Source organism: Cebus imitator, unplaced genomic scaffold, assembly GCF_001604975.1.
Source record: "Cebus imitator isolate Cc_AM_T3 unplaced genomic scaffold, Cebus_imitator-1.0 Scaffold20, whole genome shotgun sequence".
NCBI lineage: Eukaryota > Metazoa > Chordata > Mammalia > Primates > Cebidae > Cebus > Cebus imitator.
Window position 1 is genome coordinate 3,802,726 of NW_016107335.1, and position 21,282 is coordinate 3,824,007.

Consider the following 21,282-nt stretch of genomic DNA (forward strand, 5'->3'; position numbering starts at 1 on the left):
GCACAACTCATTTTTCCATCTTAAGAAGAATTGTTATTTTTCACTTCCAGCACCCAATCTGAGCCCTTAGGCTTCAAGGTTATAATTCTAGAAATAAGAATTAGGGCTCTGCAAATGTGAGCTATACAATTCTCCTGATGCACTCCTCTGTGGATTGACATAGACACAAAGCAAAGCAGGGCTGAGCGAATAATAAGAATAAAGAGGTGACAATGATGATGATGATGGTGATAGTAATAATTATAATGATGATGATTATGATAACATGATGATGTGATGATTGGTGATGGTGATAGTGATGATGATACTGAGGAGGATGCTGGTGATGATGATGATGATTGATAGTGATAACAATGATGACGGTGATAGTGATGGTAATGATGATAGTGGTGATGATGATGATGATGGTAATAATAGTGATATTGATGATGATAGTGATGGCATTGATGATGATAATGAAAGGGATGGTGATGATGATGGTGGTGATAGTGGTGATGGTGATGGTGGTGATGGTGGTGATAGTGACGGTGATGATGGTAATGATAGTGACGGTGATGATTGTGATGACGATGATAGAGATGGTGATGATGATAATGATGGTGATAGTGATGGTAATGATGGTGATGACGATGATAATGATGGTGATGATGGTGATGGTGATGGTGATGATGATGACGGTGATAGTGAGGGTGACAATGGCGATGGTGATAGTGATGATGATGGTGATGACGATGATAGTGATGGTGATAGTGATGGTGATGATGATGATGGTGATAGTGATGGTGATGATGATGGTGATAGTGATGATGATGGTGGTGATGGTGATGGTGATGATGGTGATGGTGATGGTGATGATGGTGATAGTGATGATGATGATGGTGATAGTGATGATGGTGATGGTGATGGTGATGATGGTGATGGTGATGGTGATGATGGTGATAGTGATGATGATGATGATGGTGATAGTGATGATGATGATGGTGATGGTGATGGTGATAGTGATGATGATGGTGATGATGATGATGGTGATGGTGATGATGGTGATGATGGTGATGATGGTGATGATGGTGATGGTGATGATGGTGATGGTGATGATGGTGATGATGGTGATGGTGATGATGGTGATGATGGTGATGATGATGATGGTGATGGTGATGGTGGTGATGGTGATGGTGATGATGATGGTGATGGTGATGATGATGATGGTGATGGTGATGATGATGATGGTGATATGATGGTGATGATGATGGTGATGATGGTGATAGTGATGATGATGATGGTGATAGTGATGGTGATGATGATGATGGTGATGATGATGATGGTGATAGTGATGATGATGATGGTGATAGTGATGATGATGGTGATGATGATGGTGATAGTGATGGTGATGATGATGATGGTGATAGTGATGGTGATGATGATGGTGATAGTGATGATGATGGTGATGATGATGGTGATGATAATGATAGTGATGATGATGGTGGTGATGATGATGATGATGGTGATGATGATAATGATACTGATGATGATGGTGATAGTGATGGTGATGATGATGGTGATAGTGATGATGATGATGGTGATGATGGTGATGGTGATGATGGTGATGGTGATGATGATGATGGTGATATGATGATGATGGTGATGATGATGATGGTGATGATGATGGTGATGATGATGGTGATGATGATGATGATGGTGATAGTGATGGTGATGATGATGATGGTGATGATGGTGATAGTGATGATGATGGTGATGATGATGGTGATAGTGATGATGATGATGGTGATGATGATGGTGATGATAATGATAGTGATGATGATGGTGGTGATGATGATGATGATGGTGATGATGATAATGATACTGATGATGATGGTGATAGTGATGGTGATGATGGTAATGATGTTAGTGATGGTGATGATGACGGTGATGACAATGGTCATAACTAATATTTGTTAAGCTTATATTCTTGTCAGGCAATCACAGCCCTATGAGCAGGTACTATTATTATTCCCATATCACAGAAAACAAAAATGGAATACTGAGAGGTCATGATCCCAAGCTCAGGTAGCTATGAAGAGATGAAGACCTAGACTTGAGCCTGGTCTCAGGAAGGATGTACCAGCTCTCTTTTTCCTTGTCTCCACTGTAGGACTTGACCTGAGGCTTGCAGAAGCACTGAGGAGGCCTCCTCCACTGAGAGAGGGAAAGAGTCAGCCAGGCAAAATGGAGCAGAGTCTGGGACTAGGATACCTTCAAACAGAGGGAGCGGGCCTCATGAGCCTGTGTCAAGGGTCTATTCATAGCACCCCAAAGCTCTGGGGAGACACCCTCAGAACCCTGGAGGGTCATCTGAAGTACCAGCCCTCTAGGCCATGGGGCTTCAGTTATCAGGAAGGTCTGGGGAGTCCGGCAGGGCTCCACTGCAAAAGGGCCCCAGCCTACAGGGACAGGCACCAGGACCAGTGCACTGCGGGGTCTAATGATGTGAATTGGACACACGGGGCTCACAGTGAGAGCACAACAGGGGCACGATCCCCTTATGAAAAGATCACAATGGGTGCCCGTGTGCAGGGCATGGAAGACAATGGGGGGTCCGAGGCACAGTGGCTGGGGGCAGGCAGGGCCAGGGCACTGGAGCTTCTGGGCTGTGAAGTGGTGTGGAAGGGGTGCATGTGGACACGTCCAAAGACATTCTGGTCTGTGATGTGATCGCATTCCAAATAACAGAGAGGATTCCAGCCACGGAGTCCACTGTGGGAGTGCCCTTTGGGCCCCCGGGAAGGAAAGCTGCTGGCCCACAGGGGAGGCCCGGCTGCCAACCTTGCTTAAGTCTGAGTGTGGTGCCTCCACAGCCCATGTGCTGTGGTAGAAAGGTGCTTTTGGTTCTTCGTATTTTGTTTGTTTTCTTCAGTCGGTTGCCTAGAGGCTGGTTACTGAAAGGAGACTGATCTGCTTGGGGAGAGAATTTGACACTGGGTGTTGAAATTCTGCTGCTTTGTGCTGATTTTCATCTGAGCCAAATATGTTTACACAGGACTAGCAAACTTTCCCCTGCTTGCTAAGGAGAGCCCTTCAGCACCCATCTTCCATGGCCCTGGCCTCGGTGTCCTGGTGTCCTCACCCTGCTGGAAATAAGGGGCTCCACACGAGGACATTTTCCAAATAACAGAAGCTTTTGCTTCAAATAGTGGACTCGTATATTTAACCATTTTTAGTGGAAATATTTCTGAAGTACTTTGCATCTTTCTCCCACCTAACATAGAACACCCTGATGGTGAGAGTGCCCTGAGCCCGTCAGGAGTCTCTGCCTCCCACGCTCTGCCCCCTGCGCCCTTGCTCAGGCCTCAGCAGGCTTCACCTACACCCGTGGGAGCTGTGCGTTCATGCCGGGGCTGGGGCGTTCCTCCCCGCCCCCCTCGTTGCCCGCACAGTTGCTGAGGGAAGTTCTGGGTGCAGGGCTGCCTCTTGAGGCTCCTCTAGACAATTGCCTGAGAACCTGTCATTGCCTCCACACTCCTTGGGAAGCAGGGGCATCGCAGCTGCCCTTTCTACCTTCCTGTTTGAAGCTGGAGACCCAAGCGGGCTTGAAGCCCCCTCAGCACGCATGGCCTTCAAGCTGGGACTGAGGTCGTGGTGCATGCTTAGTCCCCTGGGGCTGCCCCAGCAAAGCACCGCAGACGACGTGGCTTAAACAGCAGACATTTGTTGTTACAGCTCGGGGAACCAGAGGTCCGAGATGGAGGTGCGGGCTCACTGGCTCCCTCCGAAGGCGCAGGGAGCAGTGCGTCCCTCTCCCTGTCTGTGACAACGGCAGGTGTTGTCTGGCCCGCAGCCGCGCCCCTCCGTCCTCTGTCTCTGTGTCTCTTTGTGCTATCTGCTCCAGGCATGCCCGTCCAAGTTTCCCCCTTCTAGAAGGACCCTAATGACTTCGTCTTAAATTAGTTTATTCTGCAAACACTCTATCTCCAAATAACGGCGCATTCATTGACGTTGCAGGTTAGCACTCGGGCAGATCTTCTTGTGTGGGAGGACACGATTTAAACCATAACAGAGCGAAGAACATAAGATCCCAGAGAAATATGGCCCAGGATGGACCAACTCGCAGCCTGTGGATCCAGCACAGGCACACCAGCACTGACAGGCGACACTTCCCCCCGCGCCACTTCCTTCTCACTGCCAGAGCGCCAAGGGCACGCTAGGTTGCATCTGAATTTGGTAGGTGGTTATAGGCTTTTTAAAGTTAAAGCTTGGTTTTATAATGCCCAGAACCTGAACATTTGACAGCCGGCCTCCCTCTCTCTCCTCCCATCTTTTTTTTGTTTTTATTCTTTCCCTTCATTTATAAATTTCTTTTGAATGTCTAGTATGGGGGGAAACTGGGGTTACTAAGATGAAACAGTGTCCCAAAAGCATATTAAGTCTCCAGAAGTGTAAGCTGGATCTCTGGTGAACGGGTAGATTTCTGAAGCTCCCGTTTGGGCAGGAATCTGCTTTGCATATCGCCAGGCTCCCAGTGCACAGCGTGATTTCTGGTACACAGTAAGTGTTTAAGAACATTTTCCCCATGGTTTCGAAATGAACAATCAAATAATTGCAAATACCTGTATGCAGAGCTTAGGAAATACAACAATTTCATTCAAGAGAGACTTAGGAAAGGGCTTTTCCAAGTGCCCACCTTAATAAAAGGACTCACGATTTATTTCCAGTCCTGGCAAGATTAATACCGTGCAGACTCTCCCTCCTGATGGATGCATGAAACTCTGAAACGGTCTTCCGCGTGATTCGTTGGTGTGCTGACCTTTCTTCAGGCGACTCCTACAGTTGTCTGGGTGTTTGAGGAAGACATGAAGAGCGATGTGTGATGAGGTGAGGGCAGGAAGCCCAGAACTGGCCCAGCGAGTCGGGCTTGTGGAAGGGCTCACATGCCACTCCTGGGCTGGCAGGGACAAGGAACAGGCGGTAGGAAGCGGCTCCTTAGGATCAAGGCTGGCGAGGGTCCGTACTTTCCCTCGCAGTGATCTGCTCACACTCACCCTGCCCTAGCTGGGTCTTTGCAGCTAACGTGTTTGACATGGAATGAGGAGAAAAGGGATGCCAAACATGTATCTTGGCCTGGGTCTGTAGGCCCCTGGGCACAAAAGAAAATTGGGCTGGGTTTGAAAGCAGTTGATGGCACATGAGAACAAATTTTGAAGGGCAGGGACATATCACATGTCAAAGCAAGCAGCCTTCCTCCTTGCAAAGATGGAATTCCTGAGGAATCAGCTTGTACCCAGGAAGGGCTGGCTGGCAGGTGAGACTGGGCGAAGGCTGTGAGGGCGCTCGTGGGCTTTGCACTGCTGCTGCCTGCGGGCGCTTCCTCCTGGGCTTGTGGGCATCACACTGGCCACGTGGTGGTTGCTGGGCACCAGGGCCACAGGGCAGGAGGGTGTAGATGGGTCAGCAGGCTTCCAACGCCATTCCTGGGAAAAAGAATCCCGAATCCTGTAAGAGCTCACGTCAGTGTTAAAACAAAGCCTGCCACTGAAACTCATCCACTCCACTTGGAGGAATCCTCCCTGGATCTTGACTCAGATTTTAATTGTATGATTGATTCTAACAGCTTTATTTTTCTCTTCCCCTGCAGATTGGAGACCACAAATCGGAAGGGAACTCAAGGGCTGTTGGCAACAGGATGGGACCGTGGACAGCCCATGTGCCTGCCTCTGTCATGACAGGCTCCCAGGGACATTTGCTGGATGGCTGGTGACCAAGTGGGGGAAGTCATCTCATCACCACCTTCCAGCATGCATGCACGTGTTATGAAGCAGGATCCAGGCCAGGGTGAGGCACCAGGATAGGACAAGCTAGGAGGTGGCTTCTCCCTCTCAGGGATCTGGCCTGCGGGAGGAAAGCAGCCTGACAGCCCCAACTCAGGTGGGCTCTGGTGGCCGCAAGAACAAGTGCTCTGAGCCTGGAGGAACTCCGGGAGGTTTGATGTGAACAGAACAGCCAGGGATGACCCTTCAGTGAGGTCCAAGGGATGAACAGGAAGACACTTATGATTTTAAATGAAAAACCTGCCTGAGAGAAAACATAGAAAAAAATACGAAGAGCTAGGTTCTGATGAGGAAATGACCTCTATGGACCCAGTGCCTTTGACCTCATCTTCCGTCTTCCTTCTGTTCCTAAACTTGGGAATGTGGAGAACAGTGAGGAAAAGGGGTGTCAAACAGTCAGAAAAATGAAGTGCTGAATACGTGGAAATAGTAAGAAAAAAACACTTTTCATGTTATGTGACCATTTTTTGGTCTTGAAAATTACAAAGCTAGACTGGCACTACCAAACCTAAGGCACTATCTCAGCACATTTCTTCTTCCCCGAGAAAACTGGGGGGAGAAGGGAAAGTAGGATGTGGAGCGCTTACCTCGTGCCAGGCACTGTTGTTTTTATAAGTGCTCGGGGAAGCAATTCTTCAGGTGTGAATCTTACCAAGATTTATAAAGTCCACTGGGCCCCATGTTTGGGTATTAGGAATTGGATTTATTTCAGGCACCTTTTTCTTACCTTTCTTTGCAAATTTTGACTACATTTATGAATCAATATGAAATCCCTCCTGTGGCTAATTTATTGCTTATAAGCTCACCTCACTCTAAGAGTGAGCAAAATGGTAGATTAGCGAGGACTAGACCAGCTTCTTATTGCATAATAAGTGTTAAGGCTGAATTTTAATATCTTCATTAACATTTACAACATTAATACCCTTCAAAGAGAATATTCCTACAAGGGCTTATATGCTAAAGTTACATTATTACAAAGAGACAATCTGAAACTCTCAGAAAGTGAACATTCTTAGTAAAAAGGTCTGTTTTAACAGGTAAAGTAGAAAAGGCAAGTTAAGATTTAGAATCGTTTCCTCCTGTCATTTCTTTTTACCACCAGAATAAAGGAAATGTCTGTATTTCAAGGGTGGGGAGAATGCCAGGTCACCAAATGATTAGATCTAATTCATTTAAACCAATCTGCCAGAAATGTTCCTTACGTCAAGGTCACAGGTGGCTTTTAAAACTAGCTCAACAAAGCATCCTTGAATCTATCTTGAGTTCCTATTTACTCAGCCTTGCTCATTCAGTTGAAAAGAAGCGAACAAAGAAATCTTTTGTAAATGACACACCTTACCCTTAATGAAATGGTATAACTCTTATCACTTGCTCAATAGACCAGAAAAATTCCAGGAAAGGTTTAACTTCCAAAACTTATTGTAAAACATGAATTTCGACTACTTCAGTAGGCATTCCTACAATGGAGCCCCATAAATTGGGTCAATCTCAGGCAAATATCAAGTCTCTGTAATGAGGGAAATGTTTTCATCATAAGCTCTACCGGTTTTTCCATACACGGATGTTTTCTGTTTTAAAATGTAGTAAAAACCTATTGTTTTGGATCTGTATTATGAAATGTATTGGTACATATCAGGTAAGGCCTTTCTCTGCTGGTATTGAAATGCGATTTCACAACTGCAAGTCATGTTGAACCTGCACAGCTTTAATGTTCTGGGTGCTGAACACAGATCTTCAGTTCTCATCCCATGGTGACAGCTGGTGAGAGCAAATACCTCCAGCCACACCAGCTGGCAGCAGGGGAGCTGCAGCTGTGAGACAGGCAAGCCTGTTCCTCCGCTTGAAGATGGGGTGCCTGTGGTGAGGAGGTAAGGTGGCGGGTTCCATTTAGCCTGCGCTGCATTTAACTTTCCGCCGTAAGGAAAACACATGCTGTTGATCCTTAAGCAACACAGGCTTTAAACCTGGGTCCACTTATACATGGAGTTTTTCCAGCCAAACGTGGTTTATCTGCCAAATGTGAAACCAATCTGTATGGAGGGCTGACTTTTTGGGTATGCAGGTTCCGTAGGGCCAAATGCCAGACTTGAGTATGCAGATTCTGGCATACATGTGGCATACTGGAACCAATCCCCTGCAGGTATTGAGGGATGATTCAAATGACACTTCCCAAGAGGTTGTGTTAAAATTCAGTAAAATTTGAAGAACGGTAAAATATTTTTCCATTACAGATTCTAACGTCCCGCACAGAGAATACCATCCCACCTTTTTTTTAAAAAAGCAAACAAACATAAATACAACGCTTGGTTTTGAACCTTTAATAAAAGTAAAAAATGAATGCAAAAAGAACACAATGTTGAAAACTTAGTATGAATGTGCATCTCACTAGATGTTCAAATCTGGTATAGTGCAAATTTTGTTCATACTATTTTACATTTTTACAAACTCAAATCACTTTGGTTCATATATTTGCTATAAACTATTGGCAAAAAAAAAATCTTCAAATTTACATTTTTTTTGGCTACATTATTTCTAACAGATACAGATTGACTTCCAGTTTAGGAAAGACTTACTGTTTGAACATGATCAAGTCTGTTGTAAAGATTCACTCACTGCTTTCATCTAATAACTTCTGGTTTTTTTAATAAAACGCCAACATCTTCATTGTAAATTTTTTTCAAGGAACTAATTGTTTTCACATTCAGAAAATTTATAAGGGATCATTCCAAAGTTCAGAATGGTCCTGTTTTTTAAATAATATTCCTCTAAAACAAATTAGCTTCAGAACTTAAAATTTACTCCAAGACGTTTCCCTTGAAACAAAGCAAAAAAACCCCAGCAAAGATCATCACATACACAAAACCAAACACAAACACCAGTGCTCACAGGAGGGCTCCTCTAAGCTTCCATTCTGCTGACTGGGGGCTACCATTTAAAAGGAGTCTTTTAATCAATCCCCTTTCACAGAATTTAAAACAACCCAAACACATGTAAATTGCGAAATACAAAAAGGTAAATTTGTAAGTAAAAATTACTAAACCCACAAAACTGGAGTATTTCAAAGGCTGAGGGTTCAGTGGAAGGAAGGTATAACAGGAAAGGGACTTGACAACGGAAAGAAATCACCGCGTTTCCTCCATGCAGCGCTGAAATGGAGAACCCTTCTCTCGACATCTCTACGTTAAAAAAAATAAATATTTAAGAGATACAAGGCTCAGATTGGTTTTCATATACATTGCACTTGAAGTTTAAGACCCAATACTTGCAAATTAGGTCTGGTATGGTCTATGCCATTAATGAATACATTGTGCTCACCAATATCATGGAATATTTAGAAACACCACATGTTCAATGCAGTGACATACGCACTCTCCTTTTTACAAGGCAATCACAGATTGCAAATTCCATAGGGCTGTGGAAAAAGACCAGTCACCTCTATTCTGTAGTAACAAAGAAATAAAAAATTTGGCTCACTAAGATTGAAATACATGGCGGACAGGTATTCACTCTTAGATGATCATGGATTTCGAAATAAACTTCATAAACTGAGGTGAAAATTCCAATATATCGCAGTGTGGGAACCATGACTTTTCACTGCCTTTTGCTCAGCAAGATTGTCTATACAAACTTCCATGGGTGGCATGAAAAGCACAGCTGACTCACTGCTGACACACGCACGTGTGATGGTGAAAACACGCCACTGCAGGATGAACGTGCGTGACCGTGAAGTGTGGCCACACCGCCACCCCGCTTAGGGCATGCCTCTTTATAATCACTGCTGCTTTTCTTCTTTTTTAAACACAACCCTATTTTTAAGAATCTTTTGGATAAATATTATTCCTATTACACCATACTTCATGTTTGTTAAGCACCATCAGCCTACCTCCTTTGGGCACTGATACAAAACTGATAGTTGGTAATTGAGTCTTAGTTCAAGGCTTTGAAACATGGCAACTTGTTTGAATCACATGAATGAAATCTAATACTTGGGAAACTGCCACCTGCCTGAGCCACGCAGCCCAGGCAGAATGCTCCGGGGCCCAGACAGGTGCCAGTGCAGCCAGGCACGGCAGGACCTCAGGCTGAGTCGTCATTTCTCCACTTCCCTATTCTAGACTAGGGGAACACTCTTTTCCAGGAGTCATTTGTACAGTCAGCCCCATTTAAGTAGATTAAGAAAAAAGATCATCTTTGTCATAATTCACAATCAGATTTTCTTCCAAAATCTTCCTCGCTCTCAGAATCGGTGGTTTTGAAGACTCAATCACTATGGGGCTTTTCAGGAACACCCTATGTGTAGAAAGGGAAGAAAAGAGAAAGTTAGCACTAAATGTATAAATATTTTAATTATCAACTAAGTAGGTCCTAACATGGGAAAGATTAAAAATTTCTTCGATGAAAGAAACAGGATTGAGACGTGGGAAACGTGGAGAAAACTCGAGCCCAAGGCCAGCTCTTGCAGCTCTCCCGGCTCCCCTGCACCACCTTCACTTGAGGAGTGAGCCGCACCTCTCGCCTGCAAAATTACGAGAATTCTCTGCCTCAGGTGAAATCAGGACTGCTAAGGCCCTTATACAAAGCTTAGATATGTGTAAGCTGTTGGTGAAAGCATGATTAAATTAATATCTATAGAAAGGAAACACCCAATTTTATCAAAGCATGGTGATGCTTATGGTATGACAGGTGTTCCTGAAAATTCTAATTGCATTTAAGGGAGTGAGCCTTTATCTGAAGGGAGGTTTCTGCCACAGACCTTTATTAGTATCTGATGCCTGTGTTATAACCCACGTTAGCAGCAGTTTGTTGAAACAGACGTTGGAAATAGGTCATGCTTTGTAATACTGAATATAACTCTGCCCTCAGTTCACACAGAGCTTCACAGTTTGGGAATCCTTTCTACATATTCTTTCTCATTTGACCCTCACAGAGCTTCTGAGAGGTAGACACTACAGTTAACTACTACGACCAGGCACTGCAGGGCAGATTCTCAATAGACTGCAGTGTCTCACTGATAAGGCAGCAGACCCGAAGAGATTACATGACCTTCCAGAGGCCGCAGAGCTTCTGCTAAAGGGCAGAGGAGAAACCTCTGTACACATTTTTTTCCCTCAGAATTGTGCCGCCCCCTGTTACTTAATTGCCCTCTGTTCACTTTAAGAGGAAGGAGCTGAGCTCCTCACCCTCAGCAACGAAGGAGATTACTCATCCAGAAAACCCCAAGATCCTCTCATCTGAACAGACAGGTAAAGTCACGAGTCTGGGTCAAGTCACCCAGGGGCTTTGGTATGCCAGTTACTACCCCGGAACACACAGTAAGACCTTCTAGCAAACATACATGCTTCTAGGAACTGGAATGTGAAAGCAGTGCCAACAGGCAAATATGAGCAGCACTGGAGGGTTCTATACAAACTGCAATGAGAAGACAAAAGAGCAAACTCTTGCCAGCAACCTGGAAATAAAATTGGTCATGGCGTTTTACTACCTGTTCACGAATGTGCAGATAAACAAATGGGGACTAGACTTTTAGAATCCATGGTCTACAGAGGCCAGTGAGGCCTGGCCTTAGCTAAGAACACAGACGCCAGAGGTGAATGACAACCAGCCCAGGGGGACCTGAAGCATTGCCTAACGGAGACATATTTTCAATGGCAACCCAGACACGAACGCAGGCTGCTGTAAACCTACGTCCAGGCGAAGGCAGGTGCAAGCCATGTGCTGAAAGGGCACTGTGGTATGCTAACGAGAAGCAGGCTGCCCGGTCCACCTCCACCACGCACCTAGTCAAGTTTTTTAATCTTCCTAAGCTGTAATTTCCCCATTTAAAAACGGGCTAATAATAGTTTCTACTTCAAAGAGTTGTGTTATGAGGACTAACCTGGCCAATGATGGAAATGTTTAGCACAATGCCTCCTGTGCAGCAGTAAGAGCCCATCAATGGAAGCCCTCAGTAACAGTAATAGTATTATTATCATGAGCAGCTGAGTCAGGCCAATCTAACACAGGACAGCAAATTAAATCCCAAGCTAACACTCAGGTGGGCGGGACTCTACTTCCAGGTGTCCCAGTGGGGCCGACAGTGGAAGGACGGGCCTGACTGCTGCTGGCGGTTTGCAGCCTACCCTTAAGACTTGAGGTTACAAACAGCGACAACTCCAAATTCTGTAATTGGTGGCTACAGACTCATTATTTTATTTTAAACATACAGGCTGGGCCGGGCGCGGTGGCTCACACCTGTGATCCCAGCACTTTGGGAGGCCGAGATGGGCAGATCACCTGAAGTCAGGAGTTCGAGACCAGCCTGGCCAACATGGCGAAGCCCCGTCTCTACCAAAAATACAAAATTAGCTGGGCATGGTGGTGGGCGCCTGTAATCGCAGCTACTCGGGAGGCTGAGACAGGATAATCACTTGAACCCAGGAGGCAGAGGTTGCAGTGAGCCAAGATTGTTCCACTGCATTTCAGCCTGGGCGACAGAGCAAGACTCTGTCTCAAAAACAAACAAACAGAAACCACTGAGGTGGGTGGATCACAAGGTCAGATGATCGAGACCATCCTGGCTAACACAGTGAAACCCCAGCTCTACTAAAAATATACATACACACACACAAATTAGCCAGGCGTGGTGGCATGTGCCTGTAGTCCCAGCTACTCGGGAGGCTGAGGCAGGAGAACTGCTTGAACCTGGGAAGTGAAGGTTGTAGTGGGCAAAGACCACGCCACTGCACTCCAGCCTGGGCGACAGGATGAGATTTCGTCTCAAAAACAAAAAACAAAACAACAACAACAACAACAATATAGGCTGATAACAAACGTTTCTGCTGTGTTTTCGGACACAAAGGACAATGGCATGTGGGGGAAACGTTCCAGAGCTAGGAGACCATATAACTGCAAGCAAAGCCAACTTGTAACTTTTCAGCATGGTTATTCTTGCAAGTAACTGTTTCTTTTTAAGGGAGGGAACCCAAAGTTAGAACAAAGGCATTTTAGGAGAACTGAGACAGCTAAGAATGAGAGGGTGTCAAGTGCACTGGGCAAAACCATCAGCACCAAACACAGACCTCCAGTGACCCTGGATCTGGGCGAGTCTGGCCACAGTGCTGAACTGAGCCTCTGAATCTCTTCACCTGCAGGTGGTCATCAACTTCACTCACGACACCTCCCTTCACAAAGCCTTACCCAGTGTAGGTTTTGATCTTAAACCAGTAGCTCTTAGATACTGTCCCTAGAATATCCAGCCACTTCCATTTTGTGGGTAACAGTGGAATGTGGGGAAGGCTGCCCTGGAGGAAAATACCACGAATGCGAATGTCAAGGGGCACAGCCTAAGGAAGGGACGCGGTGCCAGGGAGAGAACAGCAGTGTGAAGACCCTGAGCCACGTCCTAGGAAGGGACACAGCGCCAGGGAGAGGACCGCAGTGTGAAGACCCTGAGCCATGTCCTTGGTTTGATGGATGGAAATGAGTTTTCTAATGTTGAAGAGAAAAAAGAATAGTTGGGATCCAGAGGTAAGGGTAAGTTTTTTATGAATAAAAACGGCAGGGGGCGGGGTTGGGCTTAGAGCCCTGAGAGTTCAGTTTCATGTGCCTGCCCAGGAGGGAAGGAGATTAGGGTGGCGACCTCTCTCCTGCAGGTTTTAAGATACAGTGAGAACAACCAAACATTTTCCCCTAAGTTTAAAGAATAAAAAGGATAGAAAGAAATCTGAAGTAGGGAGAATTATAACTACACCAATATCCTATTTTGAGTTATCTAACATTTTTTTCTGTAAGGATCAAAGGAGCACAGCAGGAATTACTTAATGAAGCTACCTTCAAAACTGAAAATGTTTCCTCCAACTATTTCTAGATGTTTAGAACTTATGAATGTTGTGAAATTTCTTCCACCAAAATAATGCTTGTTTCTTAAAACTAATTTAAAAAGCCTTGACATACAACAGCATCAACCTACTGTACACAAATAACCAACTCTTTAAATGTTATTCAAGTTTTAATTATAATGTATAAATAGTCAATCTGGTTGAGGGCAGTTTTATTCTAAAAGTTAGGAATTCTCTCCCAAAGAGCACTGAAACAAAAACTGAAAGCAAGAAAGCACTGATGCAGTTGCCTAGCTCTCCTCTGAAGACTTAACAGTGATGAAGGTGAATCCGCAGAAGCAATGTGCTATTTTCATGTGGGACCATCCAACCAGATTTTTAATATTGAAAAAAGCAAGGCCAGGCTCACGCCTATAATCCCAGTGCCTTAGGCGGCCAAGGTGGGAGGATCGCTGGAGCCCACGAGTTCAAGCCCAGCCTGGACAACACAGGGAGATACCATCTCTACAAAAAGTAGAAAAATTATCCAGGCATGGTGGCATGTGCCTGTAATTCCAGCTACTCAGGAGGCTGAGACAGGAGGACTGCTGGAGCCCAGGAGTTCAGGGTTACAGTGAGCTGTGATGGTACCAGTCTGGGTGACGCAGTGAGCTCTGTCTCTAAAAAAAAAAAAAGGCAAGCAGAGTCATTGCTTCTCCATCATGAGAAATCTGGCAGTAGAGACTCAGTAACCAGTGGAACGGCACAAATTCCACTTGCAATTACTTCTGCTTTTGTGAAACAGCCAAGTGGCCTTCAAATTCAACTCCTCACAGAAGGGTATCAGCTGGGAAAAATAAATGTACTGTTTTAAAAATAGCATGAGGCACCAAGATAAGTTTTCCAAGAAAGTCCCAGAGCTTATCTCCAAGAGCAACAGCTCTAGATTTTTTTTTAATTCACTTTATTTCAGCTTGCCAGTCAAAGTCAATAACATTTAAAAGTCCACCTCTATTTTTTTTAGATTAAAGTGCTCAGATGCCAATTTTTAACTAATGAAAACTGCTCACGCCATACTGGAATTCATCTGCCTTTCCATCTCCCTCAGGGGGGCTGTGAGAGAAGCTTTTCAGGGTAATGCTGTTTTCTCCTGCAGGAACAACAGGTGCAATGATCAGGCAGGACGTCCGTCTACATGGTGACCCAGCCATGTGCAGCCATGTTCTCGTCACCGCTTCTCCATGCCCAGGGTCACCTGCCCCACAGAAGGGTGCCGTCTGCCTGAACCAGGCCCTGCCCTGGCCTGAGAAAGACTCTGCAGCCTCAGTTCCATTTGCTTGGCTGTGGACTAAGAGGCCAGCATCATCTGCATCCACTCTGATTTTGTGAAAAGAAACACTTGCGGACAGATGCTCAGGGAGCAAAGTATCACTGCATGAGGACATCCAGATCTGCTCCCAATGGTGATGGAGGAGGGGACACTCACACGCCATTCACTGGAGCCACCAGTCACTTTCTGTACTGCTTACTATAGCAATTAATGAAAATTCGGAACAATGAACACACCTGCAACTCGAAGGGGCAGCGCGAGACCTCTAGTTCCTTTCTAGAAAAAATACGACGAGTTTATGTATCTACGAACCTTTACCTGGGTATCATTACCTACATTTTTAAATACAAGCTTTCTTCAGTTATTGTCACTTGAATCTGAACTAGAATATATAAATACAGATTTGAATGTATCATGTCAAATAATTCTATCAAGGTAAAAAGATGGAAGTTTGAGAAGATGATATGATCATTTCACTTACCATAGCTAACTGTCGTCCTATGTTGCCCACTGTGACGCCTCCTGAGAAAAATATACAGGGGAGCCAAGAACGAATATAGAGGAAGTCTGGGGATGTGTACCTGGAGCAAGAAAAGAAACTGTGCCTTAGCAGTCAATTTCACCTGGCTCAGTTCTGCATCAAAGATCCTCTGTAATGGGGATATGCAGAATGCATCAGCCACGAAGTGTTACAAAATGTTAATATTCGAATGAATTGTTGTAACTGCTACTACTTGGTTTTCCTTTGCATTGTTATGAATAGAAGCATTTTTGAGAATTTCATGCCTAACTCTACATCATTCCATATAAAAACCAAATAAAACATAAAAATATCTAAGCTTTATGGATGTTTTTATGAAAGTTAAGTGTTTTCCAAAGTCAATATTTGAAAATACACACTTACTGATAGACACCATTATACACGAGAAACTGAGTGATCAGAGTAGCTAGAAAAGCTATAGTGATCCCAAGCCCAAGGCCACTTCTGGAACGATCAAATGTCCACCACAGGCCCAAAGACAGGGCTGCTAAAGTCAAGGACAGCTGGACATTATTGGCAAAATCCAGTTTCTGGTGATGCAAAAGTTAAGGAAAAGTTTAATGATTCTTAGTAAGATCAAAAACACTTACACACACACACACACACACGGTTAAAAACATGGTTTTTTAAAAAACTATTGTACCACAAATAATTAACTGCCCATAAAAACCGTGTAGTGAGCTAAAGAAAGGATTTGTTGGATAAGAGGTTAATCATTAAGATCACCTGAAATCTCCCTGGCACTGAGTCACAAACTAAACCATAAGAATGAACTTGCTGAAAGCTATATATAAAATTCTGTCAGCATTTTGACCATAAAACAATATATTTAACTACGAAGTCATCTATGGCCCCCATTCTTCTTTCTCTTTTTAGTAATCTGAAATGGGCAGGTGCCACCATCATGTTTGCATTATGACATGGGGTCATTTGAGTATACTGTATGAATATGAAATATTCATTAAAAATGACAAAAAGAACGCTTCAATATGTAACCTAAAAAGATACTCTAGACATAGCACAGAAACTTAAGGATACAGCACTGGCATGGTTAATGCCAACAAAAACGGCTATGCAGCGCATGACACTGGCCCATTCTCTCTTAAACTTGTGGGGTTCTCCGAGGTGACTGTCGATACAGGGGTACAGTAGGCCAACAACAGCTGTTTAAAAAGAGACGACAGTTAGAACACAGCAGGCTTAAGTTCCAGAATTTCCACGTGGTCATTAGTAACACGGCACATCACTCAAACCAGTGCTCCCAGAAATACCATCAGCTACAACTTCATAGCTAAGACTGATTTTACATTCTTGTTCTCTTTGAGTACCACTCCCACGAAATTGTACTGTTTTGAAAAGTTTTTAAAAAATCACTACTATTTAGTGTAGCTGAATATGTCTTAGCAAACACAGAAATGAATCAAGCAGAGGCTATTCATATGAATATGAGCAATGTGTAACCTTATATTTAATATCCACATTTGCCTAAAGCACAGAAAACGTAAGTGACCATGTGGTTCACCTTGTCTTTTCATGCAGTGTGATTCCTACCTCACAATGAAAAGGTTGGCATCTGTCCACTCCCTGCACAGCACAGCTGACACTCCTGCCCCCACCCCACACTGGGACTGGGCATGTGATGAGATACATAGTTGCTAATGCAACTTTGAGGGTCTGGGTCACATGCCCCTAGAGTGGCCCTGGAGTTGATTTTCGGAGTTCTAGCATGTACTGTGCAAGACCCTGAGCACCTACTGTGCACACATGCTCGTGGGCGAGGATGGAGAGACAGCCCCACGCAGGCTTCTCTACTCTCTGTCTGATTCCTGCACGGTCAAGCCCCACGCTGTGGAAAGAGCACCAGACCAAGGAGAGAAAAGTCAGCCTCAAAGCACGGCCTGCCCTCTGATGGGACGTGGCTCTGCATGTTTGTGTTCTCATGTGTAAAATTATGAGGATTATGTAACTGGGACACAGAGAAGAGATCACTGTGGTCTGGAACAGTTAGGAAGTTCTTCATAGACACGAACATGGAATGTGGACAGGTGGGAAGGAATGGGATTCCAGAGAGAAGGCAAATGGCAAAAATGAAGGCAGGAATGAATGTCTGTGGTGGGGAGTGGGGATGCTGGCCTGCCGGGGCTGGATGCAGGGACACAGGGGTCACTGGAAACTGTAGCCAAGGACCAAGAGCCCTGCAATTGTTTCCCCTCAGTCTAGTGTGAAAGAAACACACATTGTAGGTTCAACTGAGAAACAAGAAACACAGTTTAGTCAAACATCCACATAAAAAATGTTCAGTTTTCAAGTTATTATACTTAATCATGTCCTAATTTTGGAATTTTGAAAAACGGAATCCCCCCCTCCAAATTAATTTTACTTCACTCACTATAGCTTAATCTTACCTTTTAAGGTTAAAAGCTAAATAGGTAAAAAATATATATATACTATGAAATATTTTACTTATGCTCTTGGCTGATAGTTTAAAAAAGAAAGTCGAGTATGAGAAATTGTCCAGATATTCCTAAAAATCCCTGAGGCTTCAATTACAAACTATTTCATGTCTAAGATCAAGTTTTTGGTTAAAGGAAAGAAACAATTCTGCCAAATGTATATGGAGCACGGAATTTTAGATCTAGATCTACTTCTCACAAGTGTTCAGTCAGCACAGCCACATACAAGCGTTTCAAAAACAAAAGTGGATCCCACCTCTCCGAGAACAAAGATGAAAATATTCTACCCACTACTTAATAACCACAGACGCATGTCCTAGTTCTTGAACACACAGCCCTCTGTTACAAAACTCTTCGCTGCTCGCTGTCTCCAGTAGGTCAACTGAGGCAATGTGTTTCCACAGCGCAGGCGACACGCCTGCTGAGGCAGCATGAACAGCTGGCAACAATGGCTGGGCCACTTTCTACCTGTGCACCCTTGGATGGGACTTAACCTGTGACTCAAGTTTCCGCATCTATAAATGAAGCTCCACATGGCACTGCTGTAAGGAATGAACACAGCAAAGCACAGGAAGCCTCTGGTCAGCAGTCAGCTGACAAATGTCAGCTGCAAAGGCAGCAGGATGCTCACTGTACTGCAGTGTAGTCACTTACACGCTCGTTTGTTTTCCCCACCAGACTCTAAGCTGCTTAAGGATAGGGCCCTGTGGTGCTCACTTTTGTATTAATATTTTAACAGCTTGTAGAGTTTTTGAGGCTGCAGAAAGCACCCGAGAAAAGTTTGTTAAATAAACAAATGCTGTGTGACTACAGAAGCAGTAAGTGATCTGCTGGGCCAAGATCAACTCAACACTTCTGTAAAAGCGGTTCAATGACAGCCAAGAAATTCTACTAAAGATACCCAGCAGTCCCCCGTCCGCAGTTCAGACTGACCCCGTGTTACGCTGTACAGCATCTATGCCACTGCTTGGGTGTATGAAAATCTAAACGCCATAAGGGGGTTACTCTTCTCCTTAAGAATGTAATTTCAGAGCTCTAACAGCTCAGGGGGTAAACAGTTTGCTTCAGACCACAGTTTACTCAGCGACCGGGCAAAAGGAAGTGCTGAGAAGTTGCTCCCCTGGCAACCGCCCCCTGAACACATGTGACGGGTTTGTTTTCAGTTATCCAGCCGGGTAGCATGTTTGCTGCCGCGACCAATGGCCATTCAGCCCCGCTGCTCACCAGTTCCCCAGGCGGCCAATCCGGGGCGGCTGGCGCGGGATGACAGCTGGGGCTGTACCCGGACACCAGGAGGGAAGGGCCCGCAGTCAGCTTGGCACAGCATCTGCTGGAACAGCCCATTATCTGCCTGCCTCATCTCCATCCCTGTGCCTCCTCAAACTTCAGAGAGTGGTGGCCCGGACCCGCCCTCGGGGCTGCCGTCCTCTCTCCCTCTCCTTCCTTTCTCTAAATCCACTGGATATGCACACCTTCAATTTGTGGATAGTTCCAGTTTCCAGTACAGGTTTCCTACAGGCTGAAAAGACACCCTTTTTACTTCCAGCAGAACCAGGAGGGGTACTCACCAGCTGCTGTCCCGCAGCAGGGAGGGACCCACCAGGCGGAGGAGAAGATGGTGGCGATCACCTCCTCGGGGAAGAGGGTGACATTCCTCTGGATCTGCAGCAGGTTGAGCACCAGGGCTAGGACCACCCCGACCGAGAAGAGCACGAGGCTCCTCTGCACCAGGCGATGATGCCAGGTGTTGGGGTGGGGACCGCCGGGCTCGGGGCCGCTCATCGCAGCGCTGCGGCCCCCGGGCGCGGGGTCGGCGTCCGAGGCACCGCGGGCCGCCAGCAGGGAAGGCCCGGACACGGAGGCGTTGAGCATCTCCCCCACTTTGGCCGCCAGCCCCGCGGCGCTGGCTCGCGGGGGGCCTCGGCGCCTCGCGCTGTGCGCACAGGAGCAGCTCCAGAAGTGGTCGTGCAATCTGGGCATCGGTCACCCGCGTCCGAGAGGCGCTTCCTGGAAGAAGGGGGTCATCAAGTTCACTCGGAAGATACAAAGAGCGAGGAAGGCCCCGCCAGACGCGGACCCCGGCACCCGGGCCACCCCAGGGTCACACACCCGTGCGCCCGCCCAGGGCCGGCTGCGGACGGGCCCCGCGCTCACGGCGAGCAGCACCCCCGGCCCGAGCGGGTCCCGCGTCCGCCCACCTCCGGGGGGGATCGGCTGCGGCGAGACCAAACCCCGCCCGCGACCCCCGCCCCGGCCCGCCGCATACCTGGCTGAGGGGCGCCCGCCAGCGGCTCTCCGAGCGGAGGCGGGGCAGCGGGGAAGGAGGAGTCGCGGCCCGGGACGCCCCCAAGCGCGGCCGCGGCGCCTGGCGGGCGCGCGGGCTTATATGGCGGGACGGGGAGCCCGCGTCACGTGATGCTGCCCGGCCTACCCGCCGCCCGCGCGCACCGCCCAGGGGCGTGGCCTGAGCTCGCCCCGCCCCGCCCGCGCGCCCGTCCACACGCGGTCTGGTGAGGCGGCCGCAGCCAATGGGAGGCGGGCGGCCCATATGACGTGTGCACACGCCACCGCCGGCCCGCGCGCGCTCGGGCGGGAGGCTCGGCAGTGCTGGTGGGGCGCGCGGCGGCCGCGGGGCACGCGGGCCCGAGCGGGACGAGCCCGCGGCGACTGGGCTGCCGGGGAGCGGGGGCGTGGGAGGGGACAGTCCGGCCGGGCGGAGGCGGCGGGAGGACAGGGCGGGGTTGCGGGCCGGCGCCGCCGCTCCCGGCTCCCTGCTCCCCTCGCCGGGTGTTCTGCGCCGCGCCTGGCGGCGGCGGGTCTCCAGCGCGCGGGCATCCCGGGCAGCGCCGGCCCCTGCGCAGCTCCAGGGCGGGCTTGCGTCGGCGGGGCCTTTCCTCAGCCCCTCGTGGCCCTTGCTCACGCCTGGAGAGCAAACCACCCGCACCGCCCAGGAGCAGATAAAATCGCGACCACAGTGTCAGAAGGATGGCGCCCCCATCGTGTTTGCCCCTCGAGTCGCCGTCTGGGGGCGGGCCCGTGCCCGCTCAGAGCCCCCATCCGGGTCGTGTAAAGCGCTGACGGGATGAAAGCTGCGGCCGTGCCCCGCGCAGATGAGCGGGGGCTGCGGGAGGAAGCTGTGCTCTCAGCCGCGCTCGGCCCGGGGACCCTGCAGGCTTAGAAACTTGAGTCGCGCCGTTGATGTGGCATCCTCAGCCTGGGGCTGTGGCTCTAAGCCACAAGGTTAAAAACGTCTTCCTGAGCTGGGACTGCTCTGAGTCCCTTTGGGGGCGAAATTCGCGAGCATCCGATTGCATTTCCTGAGGATGACACCGTAGTGGGGGTG

The 21,282-nt window shown here is 47.3% G+C and overlaps 1 protein-coding gene across 1 annotated transcript; it reads right to left on the reverse strand.

The window, feature by feature from the left end:
- Positions 1 to 8,122: 8,122 nt before the first annotated feature.
- INSIG1 (insulin induced gene 1) lies at positions 8,123 to 20,401 on the reverse strand. The gene is made up of 6 exons (XM_017519730.1): positions 20,206 to 20,401; positions 19,508 to 19,946; positions 16,525 to 16,649; positions 15,850 to 16,016; positions 15,427 to 15,526; positions 8,123 to 10,109 (listed from the first exon to the last, which is right to left on the reverse strand). The coding sequence occupies exons 2-6, from the start codon at positions 19,917 to 19,919 to the stop codon at positions 10,080 to 10,082; spliced, it is 834 nt and encodes a 277-aa protein (XP_017375219.1). The 5' UTR covers positions 19,920 to 19,946; positions 20,206 to 20,401; the 3' UTR covers positions 8,123 to 10,079.
- Between the last annotated feature and the right edge of the window lie 881 nt (positions 20,402 to 21,282).